This window comes from Diorhabda sublineata, chromosome 2 (assembly GCF_026230105.1).
Source record: "Diorhabda sublineata isolate icDioSubl1.1 chromosome 2, icDioSubl1.1, whole genome shotgun sequence".
Taxonomy (NCBI): Eukaryota; Metazoa; Arthropoda; class Insecta; order Coleoptera; family Chrysomelidae; genus Diorhabda; species Diorhabda sublineata.
This window is the reverse complement of record NC_079475.1, coordinates 10,904,844-10,930,305: the sequence shown is the minus strand read 5'-3', so window position 1 is coordinate 10,930,305 and position 25,462 is coordinate 10,904,844. Positions and strand designations below refer to the sequence as shown.

At 34.0% G+C, this 25,462-nt stretch overlaps 1 protein-coding gene across 3 annotated transcripts in view; it reads right to left on the bottom strand.

The window, feature by feature from the left end:
- LOC130440747 (spectrin beta chain, non-erythrocytic 1) overlaps positions 1 to 25,462 on the bottom strand; it is an 81,125-nt gene that overhangs the window by 36,229 nt on the left and 19,434 nt on the right. For all 3 annotated transcript variants that reach the window (XM_056774060.1, XM_056774059.1, XM_056774061.1), the window contains exons 2-7: positions 16,878 to 17,053; positions 7,456 to 7,740; positions 6,566 to 6,952; positions 2,990 to 3,970; positions 2,291 to 2,931; positions 919 to 1,195 (exon numbers count right to left, since the gene is read on the bottom strand). In XM_056774060.1, coding sequence (XP_056630038.1) covers positions 919 to 1,195; positions 2,291 to 2,931; positions 2,990 to 3,970; positions 6,566 to 6,952; positions 7,456 to 7,740; positions 16,878 to 16,997 — 2,691 coding nt within the window. In that variant the 5' untranslated portion in view covers positions 16,998 to 17,053. The remainder of the gene's footprint in view (positions 1 to 918; positions 1,196 to 2,290; positions 2,932 to 2,989; positions 3,971 to 6,565; positions 6,953 to 7,455; positions 7,741 to 16,877; positions 17,054 to 25,462) is intronic.

The following is a 25,462-nucleotide window of genomic DNA, read 5'->3' as shown; positions in this document are numbered from 1 at the left end:
CCATTGTATCTAAGTAGAAGAGGTAAGCCAAGAAAGACTTGGAGAAACGAAATAAAGGAGGACATAAGAGCACTTAATATAGAGAACTGGAGGGCAAAATGCAGGAAACAAAAAGAATGGAAAATGACAATAAAAGTAGCCAAGACAAACGATAAATTATAAAGAAAACAAAAATAGAAAACGAGGAGTAATCCATCTCAAAAAAGGATTTTATAGCCCTAGAAACAATAGCCATAATCCAAAGGATTAAAAGGCCAGATGATGAGGATGATGACCTATTTAATTATTATAATTTGAAGACATTGAATGTGAATATTATAATACAAAGTTTACAGAATGATGAATTACGTACGTAAGTTTAAGTAGAGTATTCTCAACAGTTAGGATATGAATATAACTCTTCTTTATACGAAAGTGGTGATTAGGCTCTAAATAAAGCTCCACTCGGGTAGGTATTTAGATTTTTATAACCAACAGTAGAAGTACTCAAACAATTTAGTTGGCCTGTGGATACAATCTAATCTCACATAATATGTAATTAAGTGTACAATTATGGATTGTATGAAAATATGATTGGAAAATAAATAAAGACACTCAAACTTGGACAGTATAGACACATTTATTAAAACCGTAGTGAGGATACATTATAAAAAATAATAGAATAGATATCAGTTGCAAATAGAGTAAGAAGAAGATAAAAAATAAGTTTGTAGAACCAAGTAAATACAAATTTGAATATTATGCTTATAAAAAAACAAAGAACTAAGTCACATTAAAACATCTAGATAAGCAAAAAAACTACCGGTGATTGGTATAACATGATAAATGGAATGATAACACACCCTTTAGGATGTTACTAAAATTCCCATGAGAATGTATATAGGGTGGAAAAAAAGCAGTAGATTGTTTGGTATTTACCTCTGGTTTCCTTATGTTAATGTGAATAATTCTTGGTTCGATTTCAGCTACATAGTTTGCTGGTGCAAAACCATCAGTTCCGTCTGCTTTGCGTACACACCACCAATCAGGATTGCTTTTATTCAACAGAAACATCACCTCGTTTTTAACCATTGTCAAACCATGATCGCTAAATGGATACAGTGCTTTAACTTGAGGTACTTTTTTTTCTTCTGTAATTACTCTGTATTCTGTTTTTTCTATAGGTTCATCTACCCAAACTTCAGTTGGTAACATTCTGAAAAATAAAATAGGGTATTATTAGACGTCTTTGTACATGACTCAGGTGGATCACTATTAGTCGCTGTACACCATAAACTATTATTTGTACAGTTTTAGTGAAATTTCACCAAATTTTTGTAAAACTATTTATCGCTTGGTGAATTCACAAAGAAAATGACAATGGAAACCCAAAGATTTTTCCATGAATTATAAATACTTTCTATACTCTTTCAGTCCTTCAAAAGGCAGTACTCAGCGGACAATAATAGCTCCAATCCCTCCCGTTCTATAATATGGTGGTCCTTCGATGGCTTCTTAGCTAGATTCGCCGTCGATTAAAAAGGTTGTAAAAGTTCTTTGTTTTCTTACATGTTTTTATCACATTGGCGATTTGATTCTATTGTTTTATAAAATCAATTCTGAGGAAAATAAAACTTGTTGAGGAACAATTAAATAATGCTATGATCTCATCCACGACATGGACCGTGAAACCGGTTCTGTTTGGTCTAAATATTGGCGAATGCAACAGTTTTGTTAAATATTTTTATCACAGCTGCGATTTGTTCATATTGTTTTTTAAAACCAATTTCTAAGAAAATAAAACTTGATGGCGAACAATTAAATAATGTTACGAATTCGTCCACGACATAGACCGTAAAACCGGTCCTGTTTGGTGTAAAGGTTGACGAATGCGACGGTTATTTTACATGTTTTTATTATAGGGGCGATTTGTTTATATTATTTTCTAGAACCAATTTCTAGGAAATTAAAACTTGATGCCGAACAATTAAATTTGTTACGAATTCGTCCACGACATGGACCGTCAAAACGGTCCTGTTTTTTTTTATTTATTTCTTTGTTTATTTTCTAGAATTATTCGAGAAATTCGTTTCTGGTATAAATACGTGCTTGTTTAGCAGCGAAAAGTCAGTATATAATTGACTGTCGTAGTAAACGGATTGAAATAGTAACTGGTGAATTTAAATAAATTATATAAGTAATGATCAGTTAATTATTATGAATAGTGACTAGTGTAAGTGTGTATAAATTCATCCCCTTGTTGGAAATAGTTTAAATAAATATAAAAGCATTAGAAAAAAAATTAATTTACCTCTCTTCATAATTAATTTCTTCTATAGGTTCGCTAACTTCTGGTTCGTTATTCAAATCTAGTGTGGAGATGCCGGATGCGATGAGCCTATCAGCTTGGCTGTTCAAACTCTGAATATCACCGCTGTATGCTTTTATTTCTCCATCCAAGTCCCTATGTCTTTGTAATAACGCTTTAGCACTTAATTCGTCAGTACCGTAATCATTAGATCTAACGAGAGCAAGTTTTTCATGTAACCAAGAATCCGCTTCGTTTGCGTCTGCGTAAAATTGATACGCTTCAGCAGCGTCTTGTAGTTGCTTGGCTCTATCGTTAGCCAATTTGTCGAGTAATTCCCAATTTTTCTTATTTTTATCCAAATTTTGTTGTATTTCCAGCGATCTGGGATGATTATCCGATATTAGTTGTTTGCTGGTGGCGCCTAACTGGTCGAATTTATTCTTCCTAGTTTTTATTTCGTCCATTAGGGCTTTATGTTTTTGCTGTAATGATATAACGCCGCGTAAATCTTTGGCCATTATGCCTGCTTGACAAATCCTTTGTTTTTCTATTAGCCAAGCCTCTTCGTCTTCTTGATCTTGTAAAAATTGATAAAAATTCCTTGCTTCCTCCAATAAGGCTTTTCTTTTGGCACTTAAATCCTGGAAATAAATTCAAGCAATGTAATTGGAAATTATTTGAATAATATTTTGAGCTTACCCTTATTTCTTCACAGACTGTACCTAATTCCTTTAATTTTTTCAATACTTCTTCACCTTTTGGATTCTGTTGAGCTACTTGTTGTCCTACTCTATTCAACCAGCTTTCGTTTTCACCTAACGAAGTTACTAACAAGTTTTGTAAGGCGTGTTTGTGTAATAATTCCTCCACGGCTACCAAATGTGCTCCGGTATCAGTTGAAGAAAGATCTATTCTCAATTGTTCGGTGCTAGTAAGGACAGAATCTATTTCACGAATGATAGACATTACACTACCCATTTTGTTCAAATTCCCTTTATGTTTTTCTAATAGACCTTTGAGTTCTTCCCATTGTTCGATAATTTCTTTTTCCCTTTCCTTCACTCTAGAAGAGTTTCTGTAATTTTCGTCGATAAGTTCTTTAGCCATTTGCGACAGATCATGTATCCGTTCTTCTCTAGCTAAGATGTCAGCGCTAATAGCTTCGTGTTTTTTTAGAGTCGCATCAACTTGTATTAAATTTGAACCATAACGAGGATCTGATAATACTTGGATCATTTCTTTGAGATATCCTTCTCGTAAAATACTCTTTTTTTCGAATTTATACATAAGCTGCTCTAGACGTTGCTGCCTCAACAATTCTTCCCTTAAAGCTACCTCTCTCTTGTGTTCTGCTTTCTCTAGAGTATCCCAAGATCTCTCTATATCTTGTACTAGTTTACCATCGGAAGGATAAAACGCAGGTTGTCTTAGTTCTTTTAACTGGGTGTTTATATTAAAAAATAGAGCCTCTATTTCGCTTCTTTCTTTATATTTTGGAGGTTTCTCTTGAGTACGATAATGACCAAATTGTAATAAAAGATTTTGTATTCCTTCTAAAGAATTCGGAAAGTGTCTGTCTTCCAGTTCAACTATTTTTAATTTTATCCAATCTAGTAGATCTGTTGTTAGTTTATCATATGTTAATTTCATTTTATCGGCATCTATCATTTGTTTTATAATCTAAAAGCAAAAAAAAATTGATTTTATAGATCAACAGGGTTTTTAATCTATTATGTGAAAAGGGTAGTACAATAAAGTGAAATAATCTGTGGTAGGGTAGAGGACAGTAAGGGAGCATAGGAAAATGGTTCAACTATAGTAAAAATCCAAAAGAATTATCACTATTGAATATTGACACTGTTTGCCCCACCACTCACAATTACACTGTCTGATATGAGCGTTTCGATAACCAAGTTATCGTCTTCAGAGAATGAAGGTAAACTAAAACCTATTAACTTGTTTTATACAAAATTTTACCATTAATAAACCTTCTCCCGTTAAAATTAATTCCAGCGGAAAACTTTACATTCATTCCTTGACTACTAAACTCTAGAGCGGGCTGTAAGGAATTGGCCCTATGTCGCTTTTTAAGCTACTACATTTAGATTCCTCATAGACCACTCTTTAGTTTAGTAGTCAGGGAATAAATGTAAAGATTCCCGCTAAGGAATTTTTTTCCGATGGAATTTTCGCGGGTTTATTGGTGGGAAAAATTATTATAAAACAAGTTGATAGGTTCTAGTTAACCTTGAGTCTCTGAAGACGATAAGACATATTGTGAGTGTTGACGTCGTGGTATTAAAAACAGTGTGTTCAGTATGAATACCACCAACGATTTCAGAAATTCCAACTTAGTTAATAACAGTTTTTAGCTGATGGGCATAAATAAAACATTTTTTTTTCAATTTTTCTTTTATTGGCAATCAAAACTTTACAATAGCTTGTGAGCTATTGATCTCTTCAATTATCTTTCAAGCCAACGGGCCAATTTATTTTGAGTCTTCTGTCCAATCGGGGTTCTGAAAGTAGGTTGCAGTTCTAGTTTGTTGCAGTGTTTTACTTTGATCTGCGATTACATCTTTGATTTTGGTAATTTGTGGAATTTCTTGGAGGTCACTGCCACGGCCATTTCTATGAAATATTTAATTGTCTGGGATGACGGTGGTATCTTTGTTAGTTGGTAGTGGTCCGAGAACGCTTCCTTGAGGTACACCTGGCTTTATTGGAAAGTTGTTGGAAATGTTTTCATTGACTGATGTAAGGGATTTTTAAGTCTTTGTGAGGTTTGAAAATTAGCCGCTGTTTCTTGAACCATTTCTTCGACGTCTTCCACATTTACCTAATCTAAACCGGTTTGTTCCGCTAATACCACCATTTCATCTATAGACATAGTGTCAAATGTCTTGGTTCTTACTGAAATCTTATTCCAAGAAAAGTTTACAGCGTTTAGGATATTGTAATTTTTCCAAAATCCTTTTCTTCTCCACTCTTCAACACCACTTCGACTGGACTGCGTGTTGTTAAGTCTGATAAATTCGTTGGGTGGCTTGTAGATTTTTGTTCAAGTTTTTTAATTTCATAATAACATTTAATAGACCAGCAGAGTGAATCAATCATGGAAAATTTTCATAGTTATCCATCTTTAGACTCCCAAACCAATCGTAAAGTTGATGTAGATATCCCTTTAAACTCTCTTGGATTTTTGGTTTCATAAACTAATATAAAATAAAATCTACGCTTGCGTTATCACGCAGTAGAAGTATTGAGCGATCTTTCGCAGCTGTAAATCCTGGTACTCGTTTCTCTTTACGGGATAGAAATGCGTCCGCACCAAACAAGAAACTCAACATTATTTCAAACATATTTGGAAATCTAACGTTGTGCACAATTTCAGGGAATCCCCGGGATGTAATAAAACGTTTCGATAACCAAGTTATCCTATTCAGGATCTGTTTATCGATCCTTTGTAGCAGTAAGCTTTCCAGTATTTTGGACTGGTGAAAGACTTAAGGTCCTGTAACTTCATTTGGGTTTTTGTCTAGTCTTAGGATGACGTTTAGTATGTGAATCATCAACACAACACCTTTGATTGGAAATTTCCTAATCATTGATGACGTTATTTTGTCTATATAGGTGCTTTTCTTCTTGTTGAACGTCACCCATCGTTAATGGTTTATTCATTGGAACGTTATTCAAGTTTCTTTCCAATTCTTTGGGGTCAATATTTATGCCAAATAGTTGAGTATTTTTTCGTCGCTTCTGGTCCATTTAAGATTTGTTTTTCTATGATTGGAGGCGAGTCTTTATTGGTTTCTATATTGACTCATCAAAAAGTTTATATTTGTTATATAGGGTGTGAATGAACTTTCTCGTGTTTTTTTTTTAGTTTGGATTCTACTTGATTACTTCATCTTCATCATCATCTGTTGTGGCATGCCATCTTATTCTGAATTTTCTTTTATCTCAGCTTTTTCCTGGTTATTTCCTGGTTTTGGTGTAGCATCTTCAAGTTTATTGTTCAGAGCCGTTTATTTCCTCGTGAAAATTCATCTTCACCGATTATAACCTTATACACTAAATAGTTTTAAATAATAATAATAAAATCCCCGATAATAAGGATAATCAATAGACAAAATAGAAGATCAGAATGTAAATAAAATTCCAGTACGAAGCAACAACAGTTTGGATTCAGTTGACAATGTCTGTTATTGGAAATATTTCAAATTTTCAATTTTTTTGAAAGCTAGACACAATTTGATTATTGACAGTACATACCTTTGCGATACGTCTTCCAGACTTTTCTTCCTGTTTCATCCTTGCAAACGTATGGTAGTATGAAGCTACATACGTCATTATACTTTTCTCATCGGGCCTTGAAGTATCGATATCTTCAGCATCCAATAATCTAGGAATGCCCAATTCGTTTTGTGCCATATCGAATGCATGATTCAAGTTGTCGATGTTTTTGCCATTCTTTAAAGAATCGAAATCGAATAAATCAGGTCTGTGAGAATGGATGAGCGCGTTGAAACCTAAACCGTTTCGCCACGATGAAGAAAAGTCTGTAATGTGCACATCTGGGTAACCATGAGTTTTACGTTGTGCCCATAATAATAAGGCATCTTTGGCTGATTTCTTTTCCGAACTTTCATTGTCTTCATCCTAAAAAAATTGTATTGGATATTTATGAGGTATAGAGAAATAATAAGATGAACAACAGCGAGAAGTATCTGAAAATGATAAGAGACAAAACATAAAACAATAATTAAGAGAATACAAATATGTTCGGAAAGGTTTCCGCGGTCAGGATTATGAACAAAAGAACTATTAATGATTAATGATTTCTGATTTAATCATTTGATATTTTTTTTTGTTTCAGCTTTTCATTTTCTCTGTGAAATTCCAAGGATGGGCAAATTGTGGCCTTGAAATCAACCAGGAAAAAGGGATGACTCGTTGCCTGGAATAGACAGATTGAGACGGAATCGGATCACTTCTTACTAATGATCGAATAATCATCGCTATATTGATAATGGCTTCAAAGTGAGAGCCGAAACGTGAAGAATTTTCAAATTTGCATCGCGAAGTCATACAGGGTATCAATTGTTTAGAACCTTATACTGTTAATTAATTGAAATGTGAGAAAATGGTGATAAAACACTTACTTCTGGAATTTCGATTTCCTGGATCTGAAACCTTAGAATGATAGTCCATATTAAACCTAAAATAAGTCTGGGATTTCCGTCTACGATATCTTCTGCTCCTATACTTTCCAAACGGACTTTTGTATGTAGAAATGCTAAGCTTTTGTTGACGTTTTCGACTTTGTGTACCCTCATTTTTCCATTGTTCGGTTTTGCTAATTTTTCACCAGATATTATTTCTAGTAATTTTAAAAGTTTTCTACCGTCTGCCAAGTCTACGAACAAGTCTTCGACCTCCATGCGGGCCTAAAAATTATATTTTTTTTATCAAAAAAAAGCACGGAGAAAGCGTCGAGTTTCTGATTCATCAAGAGCTGCAATAAACCAAATGAAAATGGACCAAGATACCTATCATTATAAATTGACATGAAATTCGACATGAAAATGTGAACCATTGTCCAATGTTTTAATATAAATAGCAGATATTAGTGTTCTCACAACTTCCAAGCTCTTAAGGGAACGTATTTTCTGTAAAAACTATATATGCGAGAATGTTCCCAGAAGAAAAAAATCTCTTTTTAGCTCTATACACTTTTTCAGTTCAATGTTCAATAAGTTCGATGCCCTTTTAATAATAAGAATCGTCAAGCTCTTCAAAATAGCCGTCACCTCTTCATTCTTGTATAATCTTTTGACACCAAGTCATTTTTGCAAGTCTGGGAACAGAAAATAATCTGACGGGGCTGAGTCTGACGAATAAGATACATGATGTAGCAATTAAAACGTTTGTGTATCAATTTTGGCCATTGCAATAACGGATGTTATGCTGGTGCATTGTTTTGATGAAACAAGACTTTCTTCTTAGCCAAATGTGGCCATTTTGGATCAATTTCGTCGATCAAACGTTGCAATAAGTTCGCATAACACTTGCCGTTGATAGTTTTTCCTTTTTCAAGATAGTTAATGGAAATAATGCTACGCGCATCCCAAAAAAACCGACGACATGACCTTGTCTGCAGATGGGATGCCTTCTTTGGAGCCGGTTCTCCCTTTTCAGGCCATTGTTTGGATTGTTTTTTTTTTGTTTCGGGTGTAAAGTATTGTATCACATAATGATGATCAATTTTTTACATGTTTAGACTTTGTAGTTTCTAATACAGTGGTATTTTCCAAGATATTTCTGGAACCATCCTCGCATGCATACGGCGGAGATCATCCAAAAAGTTCACCAAATGGCACTGGATGATCATCCCTTTTACTATATACGATTAAAGAATTATGCACGTGTAAGTTATTAACGTATTGAACAATTATGTTGAAATCTTCAAAAGGAATGGTTATGCTAACATTATTTTGGGAAGCTGAAGGCGTATTGGGTACTTATTATGGTAATTTAGTTCCATAATTATGCGAGGCTATAAAAGAAAAATATCAGGGGAAATCGCGTAAAGATATTTTCTTGGATCAGCTTAACGTACGCAGTCAGGCTTCGAATTCATTGAACTATAATCTCCACTCGATCGGCCTTTCATAACGTGCCGTAAGCAAATGGTCGTCTTTTTTTTTTCGAAATAACTGGACATGTCACTACTTTTCCTTTAAAGCAACGTACGTTTGCCAAAAATCAGGGAAACTAATCGCTGAAGACGAAACATTCTCCACCACGACCATTCGAGCTCAAACATCTGTTCAAACAAAAACGAACAGTCAAAACATCGGAATTAATGGGTCATCCGCCGTATAACCCTTTCTTTTTTTCCCTTCTTAACCCTTTGAGTACATTTGACGAGTGAGACTCGTCATGTGTTTACTTGGGCGAAGTTACGGTGGACGAGTCTGACTCGTCATCTGAGTTTGATAAGTAGGCGTTAATTTTTACGACACCCCCGCTAGTTGGCGTTGATCGCAAATTAGGTGATAATCCTACACCTTTGAAAGTGCTGGACCAAGTTCTTACTGAAATTTTTTGGAAAATGATAGTAGAAGAAACGAATAGATATGCCAGTCAAATAATTACGAAAGAAGGTGCAAATAAACGAAACCTAAAGTGGTTTCCAGTAACTTTGGATGAAATGAAGGGATATATATTGCATTATGTATTATTATGTTTCAAGTAAAAAAATCTAATTTGGGATCATATTGGTCAAAAAGAACTATTATAGATACTCCAATTTTTGCAGCCACTATTCCACAGGATTGATTTTTTGATATCTCAAAATTCCTTCATTTTACAGACAACAAAAAGTTGGATAAAAATGATAGAATTGGGAAAATCGGAAATTTAGTTGATTATCTAAATAATACATTCGATCATCTTTATACTCCAGAGAGCGCAGTATCACTAGATGAATCTCTTATGAAGTTCAAAGGACGTTTGAGTTATATTCAATTCAATCCATCGAAACGAGCGCGATTTGGAATAAAAATCTATAAACTTTGCGAGTCTTCATCAGGTTATTGTATTCGTTTTAAAATCTATGTTTGCACAGATAAAATACCAGGAACTGATATACCAGCGTCTGAGAGTGTTGTCCTAGAAGTAGCACAACCAATTTTGAAAAAAGGATACATATTAATCCATATAGCAAAAAATTAAATCCGTTCCATATGCATAAAAGTCTCCAAATAATTCCGTACTCAAAGGGTTAATATGTTTGGGAGATATCTCAATCGGAATGGAAAAATTGGTTCAAACTCCTGTGTTTTATTAAAGTAAAGGGATTAGTCCTCGTATATTGGGCGAAAACGACTACCACAATTCCATTTTTAATAAAATGAAAAAGTTAATCCGCTCAAGGATGAGATAAGAATATTATCTCAAGAAATTCCATTATCTATATTATCATTATTGAAAAATGATTTATCTCTCATATGTTCTTGAAATATAAGTAGCTATATTCCTTTCATAAACATGGTTATGGCATAAAGTTCAATCATAATAAATACAATTATTACAAAGATGAAAAAACAGTAATCGTTTTGTCAGGTTTAATTTTAACCTCAAGTAATTCAACGATACTATACTCATTAAAAATGTTACACCCACAAGTAGATAATATTTTGTAAACCTTGATCTTTTGGCAACATCGTGACCATATTTAGAGAATGATAACGATATCATTTTATTTTTTATCATGTTTACTAAAAATTAGTTTAAGACCACCTTAATTAAAGTAGGAAAATTAAATACAATTCCAAAAATATCAATTTCTTTACATTCCATGACTTTTTTCACAAGTTTTGCCATACGGGCATTTAAATTGTTGATAGTGTCTTGTGATATATCGCTCAAACTTTTGCATAAAGCATCCAATATTTCTTCTCTCGAGTATGGTCCACAATTACGGTCGTTCCTATCAAGTTCTTTCCACAAAAGTTTAATGGGATTGAGATCTTGGCTCTGGAGAGGCAAAACCATGTTTATTAACCCCCCTTGTTCCTCTTTTTCTTTCAAACAAAATCTGCATAATTTGAAACGATGCTTGTGGTCATTATCCTGTTGGAAAATGAAAATAATAAATCGCCAACTCTAAGAAACTTTTTTGTACTGTTCCTTTTCCATAATTTCGATCAAATTGTCAGGTCCATGGCTAGAAAAGCAACTCCAGACCATAATTGAGCTATCATTAAGCTTGATTGCTGGGACTGCACAGTCTGGCATCATCTTTTCTTGGACGTCGAACGTAACTTCTTCGTTTTGAACCGAGTAGCTCAAACTTGGATACATCGGGACTAAAAGCTTTTTTAAAATATTTTTCAGTCCAATTTCGAAGCATACTACATCCGTTTTATCTTGTTTTGTGGCTTTAGGAAGGGTTTTGGAACATCGACACTGTAGTCAATCATGAAGGTTAAACTCGGGTTTTGTTTACTTCAACGCGGATTTTTGATGCAGTTAAGCGTCTATTTCTCTTTTCGGTAAAAACAATGAAATTATCTCCACTTGACGTGGTATCTCTGGCTTTCCCGAGCGTGAACGATCTCTAAAATTGCTTCTCTACCCATAATGAGTTATATAAAACAACGATGGCAGAACGCCCTTTACTACTAATTTCGTTTGCTTTTTTAGGACGTCTTTACTGCATAAACCACAAGTTTAGACTAATTTAGATTGATTGGGTACCAACCCTTGTAACTTCAGGTTATAATAAGTCGTGTTTTCAGAAGCTAAATATTCCTTATTATTGATTAAGGGAAACAAAAGAAAAGTAATTAGTTATTAGAGCATGGCTCTCGCAGAACACCCAATTTCTTATAGGATTTCATTGATATTGATAGATAATTATATTGTTTTAATGTTAAACTTAACAGAATACCCCAAGTTTGATGGAATCCATATTATCGCCATCTGCCAGTAGAATCTACCGCGATGTTGGTCGATTCTATAGCGAAATTTTTCATGTATTAACTGTATTGTAATGACGGTCATACGCGTGTAGATAGAAGGCTTTTTTATTCATAAAGAAAAATATTTCAAAGACACTTCCTTTGAGGAATGAGATGGTAGGTAGTGCGGGATTTCCACTCTCTAAAAATCTCCTTTTTTCCGTGCGAAGATGAGAGGAAAACTGTATTGGAACCGCGTCAGCATTACTACAAATGTTTACTAGGATCACAAATTTAGAGTCTTGACTATAGGCGCTCCAGTTTTGTCCAGACAGTAATTTTAATTGCAGAATAGTGGAAACCAATTTTGAATGATGGGCGGACCATCAGAAATCAGATGCATGATGGGACTAGTCCACAAATGGGCTAGGAACCATCCATTGATGGTACTGGAAGATTATTTATTGTGGGACTGTCTTGTCATTGGATCGATTTTTGTATCTTGTGAAAAAGTTCTTTATCACATCTTTGCTTAGTGGAATGTTCAGATCGTTGTGAATTGTTTGGTTAGTAACTTACCAAGGGGCTTTGTTTAACATACGGAGTGTTGTGGATTGAAATGTTTCGAGTATCTTCGTATTTGAAGGTTTACTGCAGACTCATAGTTCTAATTGATATGAATGAGTTTTGTAGATGAGCAATTTATGTACGAGCCTTAGTTGAGGTCTTTTGTTAAGTAGCCAGTGCAGTTTTTTTGGGAATGGGAATATTGATAGACATTTGTGAACAAACAGTAAATGCACTGATTTAATGGCATTGGCGTGAATTTTCCACTGATTGAGCTAGTTTTGTAACAAATTTAAATGATTTTATACTTTTTCTGAAGCTTCAGTTGGATCTAGATCTGAAAAGGATACTATGAAGGTGTAGTTTGTGGTTGGAACGTATGCTGCGAATATCAGATACAGAAATGGGTCTAAAACGCTCGTTAAAGGATTTTTCATCATTAGTTGCGGTCTTTGGTCACCTGGTTTTATGACACAATCCTCCAATTTTTTGGTAATTTGGCTACTCCCTCTCAAGTTCTTTTACGATCCATTGCAAACTCTCATCTTAAGAATTTTCTTTTCTCTTCCATGTTAGTTGAATATGATTAAATTTTAAAGTATTTAATTACACCTTTCACTTATTACAATGAGAAATAATTCATGGTATTTAAACAGAATTAACTACAGACAAAGTTACTACTTTTTAAGATGAACAATAAGTTTCAACCGTCTGAAACTTTCGATTAATTAGATGTATAATTATATGATTTTTACCGTTGTATTTGTAATTTAATAGATTATGAAAAACTGGGTATATATATACAGGATATTGAGTCGTTATATCAAAAATAACGTTGACCCAAGTCGATAGTGATAACACTTTTCATATAAACAATAATTGTGTATAGCACACAGACAGGCAGCTCACTTTACAAAGTCATTGCTGCCTGACTGCTGAAGAGTCCGAGGTACACAATAGATCAATAAGTCGAGGTAAATGTACAACCTTATGCCCTAGCTTATCCAATCTAAATCTAATTTCTATAGTTTTCGAATTTCTATCTCGAATTCTGTTTGTAGATAAATACTGCGATTAGTGCGAGTGTTATATCGAATATAGTTGCTGATGTTGTGTGGAACCTATGCTTCTCCTACCGTTTACTTTCCATTATCAAGTGAAGAAGATCATTTATAGTGTTGCGCATCACATGACTGAAGTATTCTAAATTTAGTTCCGTTGTTTGTAACTCTATCAACCCAACTGCGATAAATCTAACGCCTCCAAAGGTTTGAATAGATCTTCTGTGAACTTCCATGTCTCTGCGCCGTACAAGAGATCAGGAAAGACTAACATCATACCATCCTCATACACAGATCAAGATTAAGATCATGGTTGCGAAGGTTTTTTTTCTGAGTTTCATAAAACTTGCTCCCGCTTTGGTTATTTTTACTCGTATCTCGACGTTAGTATCCCATTGATTGTTTAATACAATTCCCAAGTACGTTATTATTTTCTACTTGGTCTACAAGATTCTGTAGTTCTTCAAACTAGCTGTCTATTGAACGAGGATCATCAGCGGCAGGTACTTTCGCATTAGGGTAGGATTTGATTGACAGTGTTGCGTTTGTGAATCTGGTTTCTGACAATTTTTTCTTCTGTGTCAGCTGGTGTTAAGTCGTACCACGTGCTTGTAATCATCAATTCATACTTTTGATGACACCTTAGCAGTTCGAATGAGAAAGGAACAAAAGTAACTGTGCCATATAAAGCTTATAATGTAGTAATTTACTGCTTGAACGTGGTTATCATCTTCATAAGTTGCTTGCTACTCCGAGTGATTCTGATTGAGCTCTGTTAGTAATAGAGAGAGAGAGAGAGAGAAAGGTTCGTTGGATTCTTTGAGGATTAGATTTGGAAGGGGTTAATTAGATTTACCTCTCAGGAAGGAGTTGTGGTGGATAACAGAGTGATGTGTTCTACAATAGACTACAAGACAGAAAAGAGACAAACGGTTCTCCGCAGATTGCGGTTGGCGGGTAAAGCTGCGACTGTATTATTCGCCATCGTCCTCCATTTGGCTGGTAAACAGTTTTACTAGGTTACAGAAAAACCGCAATATCGACGACGAGTTCTGAGTACTTTAACCCCACCTTCTATTTTGTTGAAATTGTTTTTGATTTTCAATAACTTATTCGTATAATCTACTGTAACAAGTTGTTGTGGTAATAAGTAGCTGTGTTTCTTCACATTTGATGTGATGGTTGTTGTCTATCAATACATATTCTGGTACTGTTGGGCATCGGATCTGTTTTATATCCAGGGCCGATCCCTTTACTACATCTCTGATCCACCCTTAAAATACAAAATTGGTATTTTTCAAACTACATTGTTGTATGTATTTTTTGATTCAAGTTGTCAAGGTCTAATGTGTCCCCTTCTCCAGCTGTGGGTCTTGGGATGTACAACGTCTACAACTGATCTATTAATACCACTCCTTTAATAAAGTTCAGAATTTGGGAATTACCTAGCAGCCAAAAAAATTCTATTTCATACGTTCCTAAGGGTAATACTTTTGGGGTCAGAAGACTTTAACACCTCGAGAGAATGTAGATAGAGGTTTCATCCTATACTTGCAGAATCTGCACGTTGTATTCGCTGCTAAGCGTTCTCAGGTGTCAATTAAGGTGACAATCCACCAAAAAAACTTCTATTTCATACGTTCCTAAGGGTAATACTTTTGGGGTCAGAAGACTTTAACACCTCGAGAGAATGTAGATAGAGGTTTCATCCTATACTTGCAGAATCTGCACGTTGTATTCGCTGCTAAGCGTTCTCAGGTGTCAATTAAGGTGACAATCCACCAAAAAAACTTCTATTTCATACGTTCCTAAGGGTAATACTTTTGGGGTCAGAAGACTTTAACACCTCGAGAGAATGTAGATAGAGGTTTCATCCTATACTTGCAGAATCTGCACGTTGTATTCGCTGCTAAGCGTTCTCAGGTGTCAATTAAGGTGACAATCCACCAAAAAAACTTCTATTTCATACGTTCCTAAGGGTAATACTTTTGGGGTCAGAAGACTTTAACACCTCGAGAGAATGTAGATAGAGGTTTCATCCTATACTTGCAGAATCTGCACGTTGTATTCGCTGCTAAGCGTTCTCAGGTGTCAATTAAGGTGGCAATCCACCAATAAGACTCCTGTTTGTGTATTCGTAGAGTTTTTTCTATATTCAATAGATCTTCTTTGGTCTTGGTTCCCTAGGAGTTATTTCAACTGTTTCTAACTCCCGAAGATGATTGTCTTACTAACTGGATTTTTTCCTGTTTACCTTCTTTTCTAATTAAATCTACATTGTAATAGATTTTTTTCAAATCAATGATGAATAATTCGTTAACTAAATCTGGCCTAATATGATAGATGATCCTCATATAATGTTGACCAATTTTTAAAGCTCTGATTATGATTATAATACCGATAATAATTTATCTGGATATGAGATCATTCCTTTAATTTTAAGTTTATATATAAATCACTATATATACTAATGATATATTTTCTGTTGAAACGTGTACAACTATTTTAGATATCTAGAAACGAGGTTGCTATTTACACAAGAATTTTCTGATTGTGCAATGAACCAGATGACCTCTCCTCTGTATGGGAAAAAATAAACAATACAAAGTACTTATTATTTTGTACCGATCAAATTAGTAAACATTATACAACCAAAATAATTTTAAACCTCGTAATAATAAAGTTTTTTACAGTAGATGGTTAATACGTATTGCGCTAACTTTATGCAAGTTAAGGCTTGTGTTAAAAGTTTAAAAATTAAGAAAATATCTGAAAATATATCAATATAGAAAAGGCCAGAGGCGTATCGTTTAGTAACATAGCACCGAGTCCTAAATCGGGTGCAGTTTCATGTCTCTTAACAAGCTTTACTTGCACCACCGTGTTGTAAATCCTGGGTAGAGCAGGGCTGAAGGTCTCTTGCAGGGCGCTTGGAATTTCGTCAGGTATCCCGCAAGCATTGTTCGCGACGCTTGATTAGGGATCCGGTACCTTTCATCCCTCGGCAGTTCCACCTTGGATTAATCTCATAGAAAAGAGCCGCTGTGTGGTGTATCCTCTGGGATAACGAGACTAATTCTTGGTCTGGGACACCTAACCAACGTCAAGATAGTTTTTGTATACGTAACTTTTCAGCATTTTCACTTTTAAAAGCAAATAATTACCTACAAATCATTCAAAGAAACGGAACCTATTCAGAATAATATTTACGTAACTTTTCTTCGATTTCTTCAATTAAAGAGTTTCGTTCAAGTATTGAACATAATCTATCAGGTTTAAATAAAAATTTTGCAGATGATATTTCTAACAATTTCATCACCTTTGTGAAAACATTGTCATCCTGTGAAAAGTCAATCTTTTGTCTAATTGTCGTTCTATATTTATTTTAAAAATCTACAGTGACTTCACATCAGTAAAATATGATTTTCCCCTTGGCTTAATCGATAAATTATCAGTATTATCTACAATTTTGTAGATTATATTACTTACTTTCTGCAGAAACGAATTCATCCATTTGGTGAAAGTTTTCTTTTGAATGTGAAGACGTTCTTCCTGTAGGACTCGAATACGGCCCTGCTCGAATTTTTGAACTTCATCTCTTTGACTCATATTTGATCTTCTCTGGTATCCTGGATCTGGCCTTGGCTCATAATGTACGTTGCCGACTATAACAAAAATTAATTTCAAGGTTAAATACGAATTGGTGAAAACACATTTTTTTGGTAAAAATTTAGATGTTTTTACCGACTTTAAAACACTAGTAGACTTAACATATATCTGAACAGTTTACCATATATAGAATTAACCTATCTAAATAGGAAAGTGCCTTTTTTATGCTCCATTAACGTATCGTTTCGAATTGCCTAATTTTTGTCTTATATTAATGTGAAGAATCTACCTATTCAACTTCTAGTTACTATTGTATTCGTTAAGATTTACTGTAAACTGACCGTCCCCTGACGAGAGCCAACTTCGTAAGTTAAGCGATTCCATATGTCCCTTAGACACTTGAAGTTACATTCAACTTATATTATTGCTTACCCTTATTTTTGTATTAATGTGGCTCTAACGAAAATAAATATAATTAATTATAGCCCTTTTATATACGATAAGATTTAGTATTTAAGATAGCGTATACACGCATAATGTTTTCTTAATAGTTTTGACATCCAACACTTTATTTATTCATATTTTTTGTCTTAGAAATAGCTTTTTACAATGTTGTATATTATTCAACTTGCGTTTAATGTTTATTTCAAAAATGACTTTACGGGTTTCCAACGATGTGCATCACTGTTTACGAAAGCCGAATATCACAGATATTGTTAGTTATTGCAGTTTTGCTTGCTTGTGTTAATCGCAACAAATTGCTTCAAGTTTAATGATGAATTATCTCGCCACTCCTGATGGAGTGATCCTGTGACCCTTTTTTATAAGTTCCATTAACGTATCGTCTCGGATTACCTAATTTTTGTCTTATATTAATGTGACTGTGAAGAATTTACCTATTCAAATTCTAGTTACTATTGTAATCGCTGAAATTTATTGCGAATTGACCGTCCCCTGACGGAAGCCAATGTCGTAAGTTAAGCGATTCCATATGTCCCTTAGACACTTGAAGTTACATTCCACTTATATTATTGCTTACCCTAATTTTTGTATTGACGTGGCTCTAACGAACATAAATATAATTAATTATAGCTTTTGTATACAATAGAATTAGTATTTAAGTTATATACGCATAAGGTGTTCTTAATAGTTTTGACATTCAACAAGTACAGTAGTTGCTTAATAAATAGCTTTTTACAAAGTTAGTTAGTGATTTTGACAAGGATAAAATTGTGGTCTGTAGAAATTATTCTTAGTTGTAAGTTTTTAAAATCTGTCACCATATATGATATTGTATTCGTTCCTATTTTGAGAACTACTTAGAGATACCATAAAAACTTCAACGTCCTTGAGTTTCTGTATCATGCACAGTATTGATTTTTGTTTCCACATTCATTTCAATATTTCCTACAATTTTGATTCGGTTACAGTTGAAGTGTTGAAGATTTGTGAATAATACCCCAGAAAAAAAGACGAATTTTTTAACATTCTGTTACTTTGATCCGTCATTTAAATAATTTATTATCACCTTTTAAAATGTTAGAATAGTTATTTACGTAACTAGTTATGAAAAGAGCGATATTGTTCAACAAGCGTAATATTTGCCAAAAGTAGCGCCAACGAGTGTTTACGTATAACGTTTTATCTAATTCCACGCTTTTATAATATTTAATAGAATCTTCAATTACAATGAAAATATTAATGTGGAATCAAATGGTGTTAGAACTAGCAAACAACGATTCTTCAAAATAAGTCGAAACAAGTCAGATTTACTTGAGATGTCTTCATATATCAGACATTCTATTTGAAGTAAGCCCGCAAATGCTGCAGTGAGTAGTTTAATACTTGAAAAATCATAAAATACAACTTGGTTGACCAAAAATTTTGAAAATAGTGCACTATGCTTTTGACTTGGCTGAAGAGAAGGTCAGGAGGAAACCATGCAAAGAAATTGTAGATTTTAACGAGAATGTAGAAAGATTTATAAAAGAGGCTGAAGATGAAATATTTGCAAAAGTTCGAATTTATTTATTATTAAATAAATCTGTTAAGGCGCAATGATAATAGGAATTGCAGGAGCCTGTAGGAAGGCTGAACTGACGTTCCTACGAGAAGAAGACGCATTTGATGAAAGCAAACACGCGTTATTCGCGAATTTGTGTGTCAATGCTGGAAATATTGCTGGTTTTATATCTTTTTGACCTCCTCCAAAAGTATGGAAATATTAGACTTCCTGCTGTAAAGCACGACAGATTTTTTGTACAATATTATACTAAAAATGTGGCATACAACCCGTGGGCACAAATATAATTGGAAAATAACCAGCAAAGATTGCTCAGTACCTGAGTCTACGTAATGTTAAAGGATACACAGGACATTATTTTAGAAGCTCCTCAGCGTCTACCTGGCAGACTCAGGAGGGGACATTCTAAAAATAAAGCAGCGCAAAGGATGGAAATCCAATAGTGTAGCCGAAGACTATGTTGAAAGTTGAAGAGAAAATAAGAGAAGAATCCTGGCATACATGTCACAGCTGCAAATGAAATTAACATTAGACAAGAAGTTCAAGAGAATATTCATCCAGAAAATGTCTTTAATGATGTTGTTTTTAAATCTTATAAATCTCAAAATACTATGGAATAAAATAACGAGTTAAATGAAATGAAATAATTGTCAGTTTTCGCAATAATTGATAAGTTATTCTTTGAAAGTTGAATGTCAAATTTTTACATAACTACTTTTCATAACTTATATATGAAGTTATGAAAAATTTTAATATCAAGAAGTGACTCAAAGTGTCAACCAGTATAATTATGGTCATGGTACAAACAAAACTGATAAATTTTTTCTGTTTATCTACATCTTCATAGTTTTCAAAGTAGCTCTTTCATTCGTAGATAAGAGACTTTCAACCGAAGATTTTTTATAATTTTGTCCGGAATAAACTCATTCTTTTCTATATAATGATAATTTCTATACTGTTGTCCTACACACAAAGTAAAACAAAAGTATGTGTATCTACTTTGTAAATGATGATTTATCGTCGTACACTTTTCAATAATGTATTAATTTCAATAACATACATATTGATTCAGAGTTATCTTTAAAATGTACAGTGTATGTACATTGTATAGACGGTTCCTTATTCCAGTTGTGTTAATAAAGCATTTCGTAAAATCAACGAATTAACTTTCTTTCGAAATTTGGAAATTGGTAGTAATTTAGCTGCAGATGGTCCACCGGATCCAACTTTTGAAAATGATCTAATAAACAAAAAAGTTTAGGAGCGGTAGATGCTTTTCCAAGTTGTCCAACTTAATCCAGCAGGACCTATTCGACAGGCAGACGTGGTTCATGAACACTGAATTCCCTGCAGACGCCCAAAACGTCAATTTCTTGAGGAATCAGCTATCAAGGAACGTCTTTATAACCTACAGAAGTTCGAGATCAATATCTACACGGCAGGCACCACTCGAACATCCCTTGTGATTGCTTTTTACATAAAAAACGAAATCAAAAAGTTGTAGATAAAAAATAAGAAAATATGTATTTAGCAGATTCGATATTTTTAATAATAAATAATTTGTTCAACTTACAATAAAACCAGTATACAAACAAAGTAAGATATTTACGACATAACGCACCAGAAACTGACACTAAGCACGTAACAGACCCGATTTAAAAGTGGCAACTGTAAAAACAGCCTTTTTCGATCCGATCGACTTCTCAGAAGACTCAACTCACGTTATGTTCAAAATATTCAGTAAGAAATTATTCTGTTTAAAATATTTATTCGGTTGGTAAAAAAAGAAGCACTGTTTACAAATAAAATACACGAACTTCGGGGCGTTTAATATAAATAAACATTTACGTTGATTCATTGACTGCAGAAGGGGTTGTAAAAACAACGTAATCCAAATGGTTACTTCTTAAAACTAATAAATGTTATACGTGAGATGATTTTTTAAATGGATTCTGATTGCATCGAATAATTAAAACAATCTTTTTTATTCACGTCGCGTTGTATACAATTTTTCATTATCTAAGAAAGTTACTAGCGAATTAATATATTAGAAGCAATAGAAAAGACAAAATAGAGAGGTTCGTTGTGTATATTTTGGGAGGAAATAGGAAGGATTCATTGAAGTTGGCCCTTATATAGGAGTTGCTCCTCAGCAGGGCTGGGGTTGTGGTTTTTGTTACTGTTTATACTGTTCCAGGATGTAAAAAGAAAAAAAACAAACAGTCAGACAGTTTGAAGAAAAAAAGAAAGCTCTATACCTTACCCCCCCCCTCCCCCCCCCCCAAAAAAAACGGTTCCTTCAGGATTTGGGGATGTATATTTTATAATTTTTAGAACTTTATATTTATATTTGACCTTAACAGATTCGAATTATATATCAATCCAACGCCTTTGTCTGTGTCAATTCATTTCGAATCATCGATTCAGGAAAAAGTGTGTATTCTAGTTCGATAGTGTTTTTTCTAATGTCTACAAAACAGCGTAAATGTTTGCCCGTTGAGGCAAAAACGATAATTGAGCTAGTAGAACGAGGTCACGAAAAATACTTTTCATCGAAAGAGACTTTAGGTTCAATGAACATTTCTGAAAGTACAGTTTGGAAAATTATAAATAAAGCCGAGTTTATACGAAGCCAATAATGCTGATCCCAATCCTGTAGACAAGCCAGCGTTGGCCTGGCCCCTGTTGTTTAGATAAGGCCATTCACACACGGATGTGCACACGTTTGAAGTTCAAAAATAATAAAAGAAATGGTTAAAGAACATATCTGCATTATTAAGAGAAGAATTGATTGATATATATGAAAAAAACAAACAAAACGACTTTGGATAGGAAAATGGTTAAGCGATTGACCTATAATTGCTTTGTTGCTGATACAATTAAAATTAGATCTTTCTGAATACAGCTGCTTCACTACAACGCTTATCCCACTCCTGATCTTTATGAAGTTGTACGAATTTCAGAGTATCTTCTTCCTTGAATTTTCTCTGGCTGGCGCGGAGGTCGAAGGGTCGAGGTCTCCTATCGCCAGCCAGAGTTGGCAACCAGCGCTGGCTTGGCTGGAAAACTGTTTATACAAGACAAACACCAAACCAGTGATGACCTCGTGTAAACTAGGTTTAATTCCATAGATCCAAAAAAAAGTGTTCCACGAAACTGATAGTGAGATTAATTGTTCCACTATAACTTTTTGGCGTGCTTTACGTCGTTTGGGGTTTTCCTTTAAAAATTCATACAGCTGGATAGGAAAACCGAACGATAATCTACCTAGATGATACTTGGTATGATACACCCAGTAAAGGATGGGTGGATGGTTTAAAAGAATGTTACACGAAATCTCCGTTTGATGAAGATTTTATCAGTTAGAGAATATTTACGATTCCAGTCTGGATTATCACTGCCATACTGCATCTGTATAGTTTTCGAAGATTAGTTTCAAAATAAATTATCACAGAATAGAAAGGAAAAAGTTTGGACTTTTTATGCAACACATATTTCCACAAAAGTTATAATTCTCCAAAAGAAATACGTTTGTGAAAGAATTGCAAAGAAAGCAGGTCACGAAGTAATTCAGCTTCCACCACATTAATTTTAATCCTATCGATTTATTATAAATTTAATTGAATTTTACAAAATTCAAATTTCTCTTTAAACTATAATGCAAGGTATTATATGGATTTTATATAGGTTTCGGTTGTGAACGCACTTTCTTATAGTGTGAAAATTTCTATAATCTGTTAAGTACAAACATGTTTTGACATGCCAATCGCCTGTTAAGGTTTTCTCAAATATTCATCTTATTCCGTTGATTACTTATTGAGGCTCAGTAGTCACTTGTTTTATTATAACGTTAAAAATTTTGAAGAAATTTGCTGAAGACCTTCCCTTTCCAATTCAAGACTATTGCCCCGACCAATCTTTGAAATCATAGTAAATCATAGCACGCATATGTCTTAACAACATGCACCACTACTCTGTGATTGCAGGGACTCAACTGCAGTCGGAGTTGCTGCTAGGAGCTACATCCATTGCTTTACTTATGATAGACGGTGCTAAGCTGAAGGAATAGGAAAGGTGGCTACGGATTGCTTCCTAGCTTCTCTATTCTGTTCAAATGCAGCCGAGACGATCAATTAAATTGACAATCGGTCTGATTCATATATAGATTGATTGTGTGGCAAACATTGATTGATAGATTGACAAAGATTAAGAGAATATTTGATTGAAGCATTGAAGAGACTGATTGACGCTCGCAATTGACAATCGGTCGGTAAAGATGATGGTTACATTTCTGAACCCTGTAGATTTCGGAAAAAGACTTTGTCGTGCTTGTAAAAGCGCTGTATCGCGAGCACCAAGGGTTGTAGATAGTAGAATCTAGAGATTATATGAATGAAACTAAAAATAATGTTTTATCAGTTCCTCCAATGTTCGGGAAGCAATGGGACACGTGAACTTCAAATCTTCTAAATCGACACCCATATTAATGTTTTTGGAAAATCTTTGATTGACAGAAATTTCTGGACGTGTTACGGTATCCTGTTTGGCCGATTTGATGCTAATAATGTACTAAACCTTTTTTTATACATTTGGAGAAAATTATTGTCATCATCTGCTTCAGTATCAAGCAGAAATTGTAGTTAAAGTTCATGGGTAGAGCGGCTTTTTAGTTTAAACACTATTTAGACCAGCGTCTTCTTTTTTCTTATTTGTCCTCGCTTTTTTTTGCTTTATAACGCCAAAGTTGAATCCTGAAAGCTCAAATTGACATTGGAAACCATACAGTTCACAAAAAAACTCAATAGTTTCACTGAGCAACTATCGATTGATAAAGAATTGAAGCTACAGCAATCGCCATTGTTAATATAATTAAATATGTTGAGGGCACTCAAGAAAACTCATGTATCTCATCTCAGATAAGAGGCGTGTATTTAAGGTTAAGTTATATTTACAAATGCAGTATTGCCAACTCTAACTTCTACAATTTCGAGATATCTCAAATTAGTGGAACAGCTGAAGGGAATTAAAAATATATGTTGAAAATATTCTATTCAGTATATCAGTAGTTCAAGTTCAGATCTTCAGTTAACGTCGATTTTGTTAGAGCAATCAACATTGTCGTGATCCATCTAAATATAGGTGATCTGTGCTCTTCACGCAAAGTTAATCAGTGGTTCGGTGACCTAAACTTTAAACTATCTAAACCGTGTCTAAACAAACATATGCAAAATGTTGTGAAATAATAAAATAAAAAGAAGACTTTATGTTACATACAAAGCGAGCATTCAACCATACTGAGATAATTGCAGTTTTCCGTAAAGTTAATTGGAAGATTCAATTTAACCTATTATTTTGAATCCAAATATACACAAAGAGGTATATAAATACGAGGCTTGATAAATACGTTTTGAAAATTGATATGAATACGTCAAATCTGACATCTGACATTTCTTAGTCTGACATTTTTAATAAGAGAGTGAGAGAGCGAGAGTGAGAGAGTGAGAGAGTGAGAGAGTGAGAGAGCAAGAGCAAAATGCTTTATTGTCAAAAAACTGTTACAATTTGTGGATAAAAGCTTGTAAAAACTAAAAAACAAACAAAAAATAAATAAATAAAGATACAAATAAAATAAAATTTGAATGTACAGAAGAAAACCAGAATGAGTAACAAAATGGTGAACGTACTTAGAACGTGTTGTTATACGAGTGCTATTTGAGTTGTTTACAGATATTTGAAACATTCATCTTGGTCAAAAGATGGAATTAACTAACAAACATTTTCTAAGAGATGATTTTTTATGACTTTCGACGTGGATTGAAACAACAAGAAGGTGTGCCGATCAACTCGCTTCGACTTTTGGTCGCTACAGTGCTACAGCAAATGGTCGCCTGTTTTTTCGGAATAACTGGAGACATCATCACCGTTCCATTAGAGTAACGTGGAAGGTCAATTTTTGTCAGAGGTGTTCGAAAAAAATAGGAAAACCAATCGCAGAAGAAGATTCATTCTCCACCATGACAATGCGAGCTTTCACAAATCAGTTCAAACAGAAACGTTTTTGATCAGTCAAATTATCGAATAGATGGGTACAATTTTTGTTTGACACCCAATTATTTCCTCTTCTTTCCGCAGATGAAAAATAAATTGCGAGGTCAGTGTTTTTCTACACTTGAAGAAGCGGTTGATGCAATCAAGTCACTCATTGGAGGTATCTCAATCGGAATGGAAAAAATGATTCTATAATTGGTTAAAACAAGTGCAAAAGTTCATTGACCTTAATGAAGAATATTTTGAAAAACAATAAAGCCTTATCCAATTATTAATATTTATTTTTATTTGTCTAAAATCTCAATCTAGAAACTTGAATAGAAACCCTCGTATGTAAAAAAAGATTTATTTATAATAATTTTATCAAAGAAATTGGTAAATGTTTGGAAGGGGT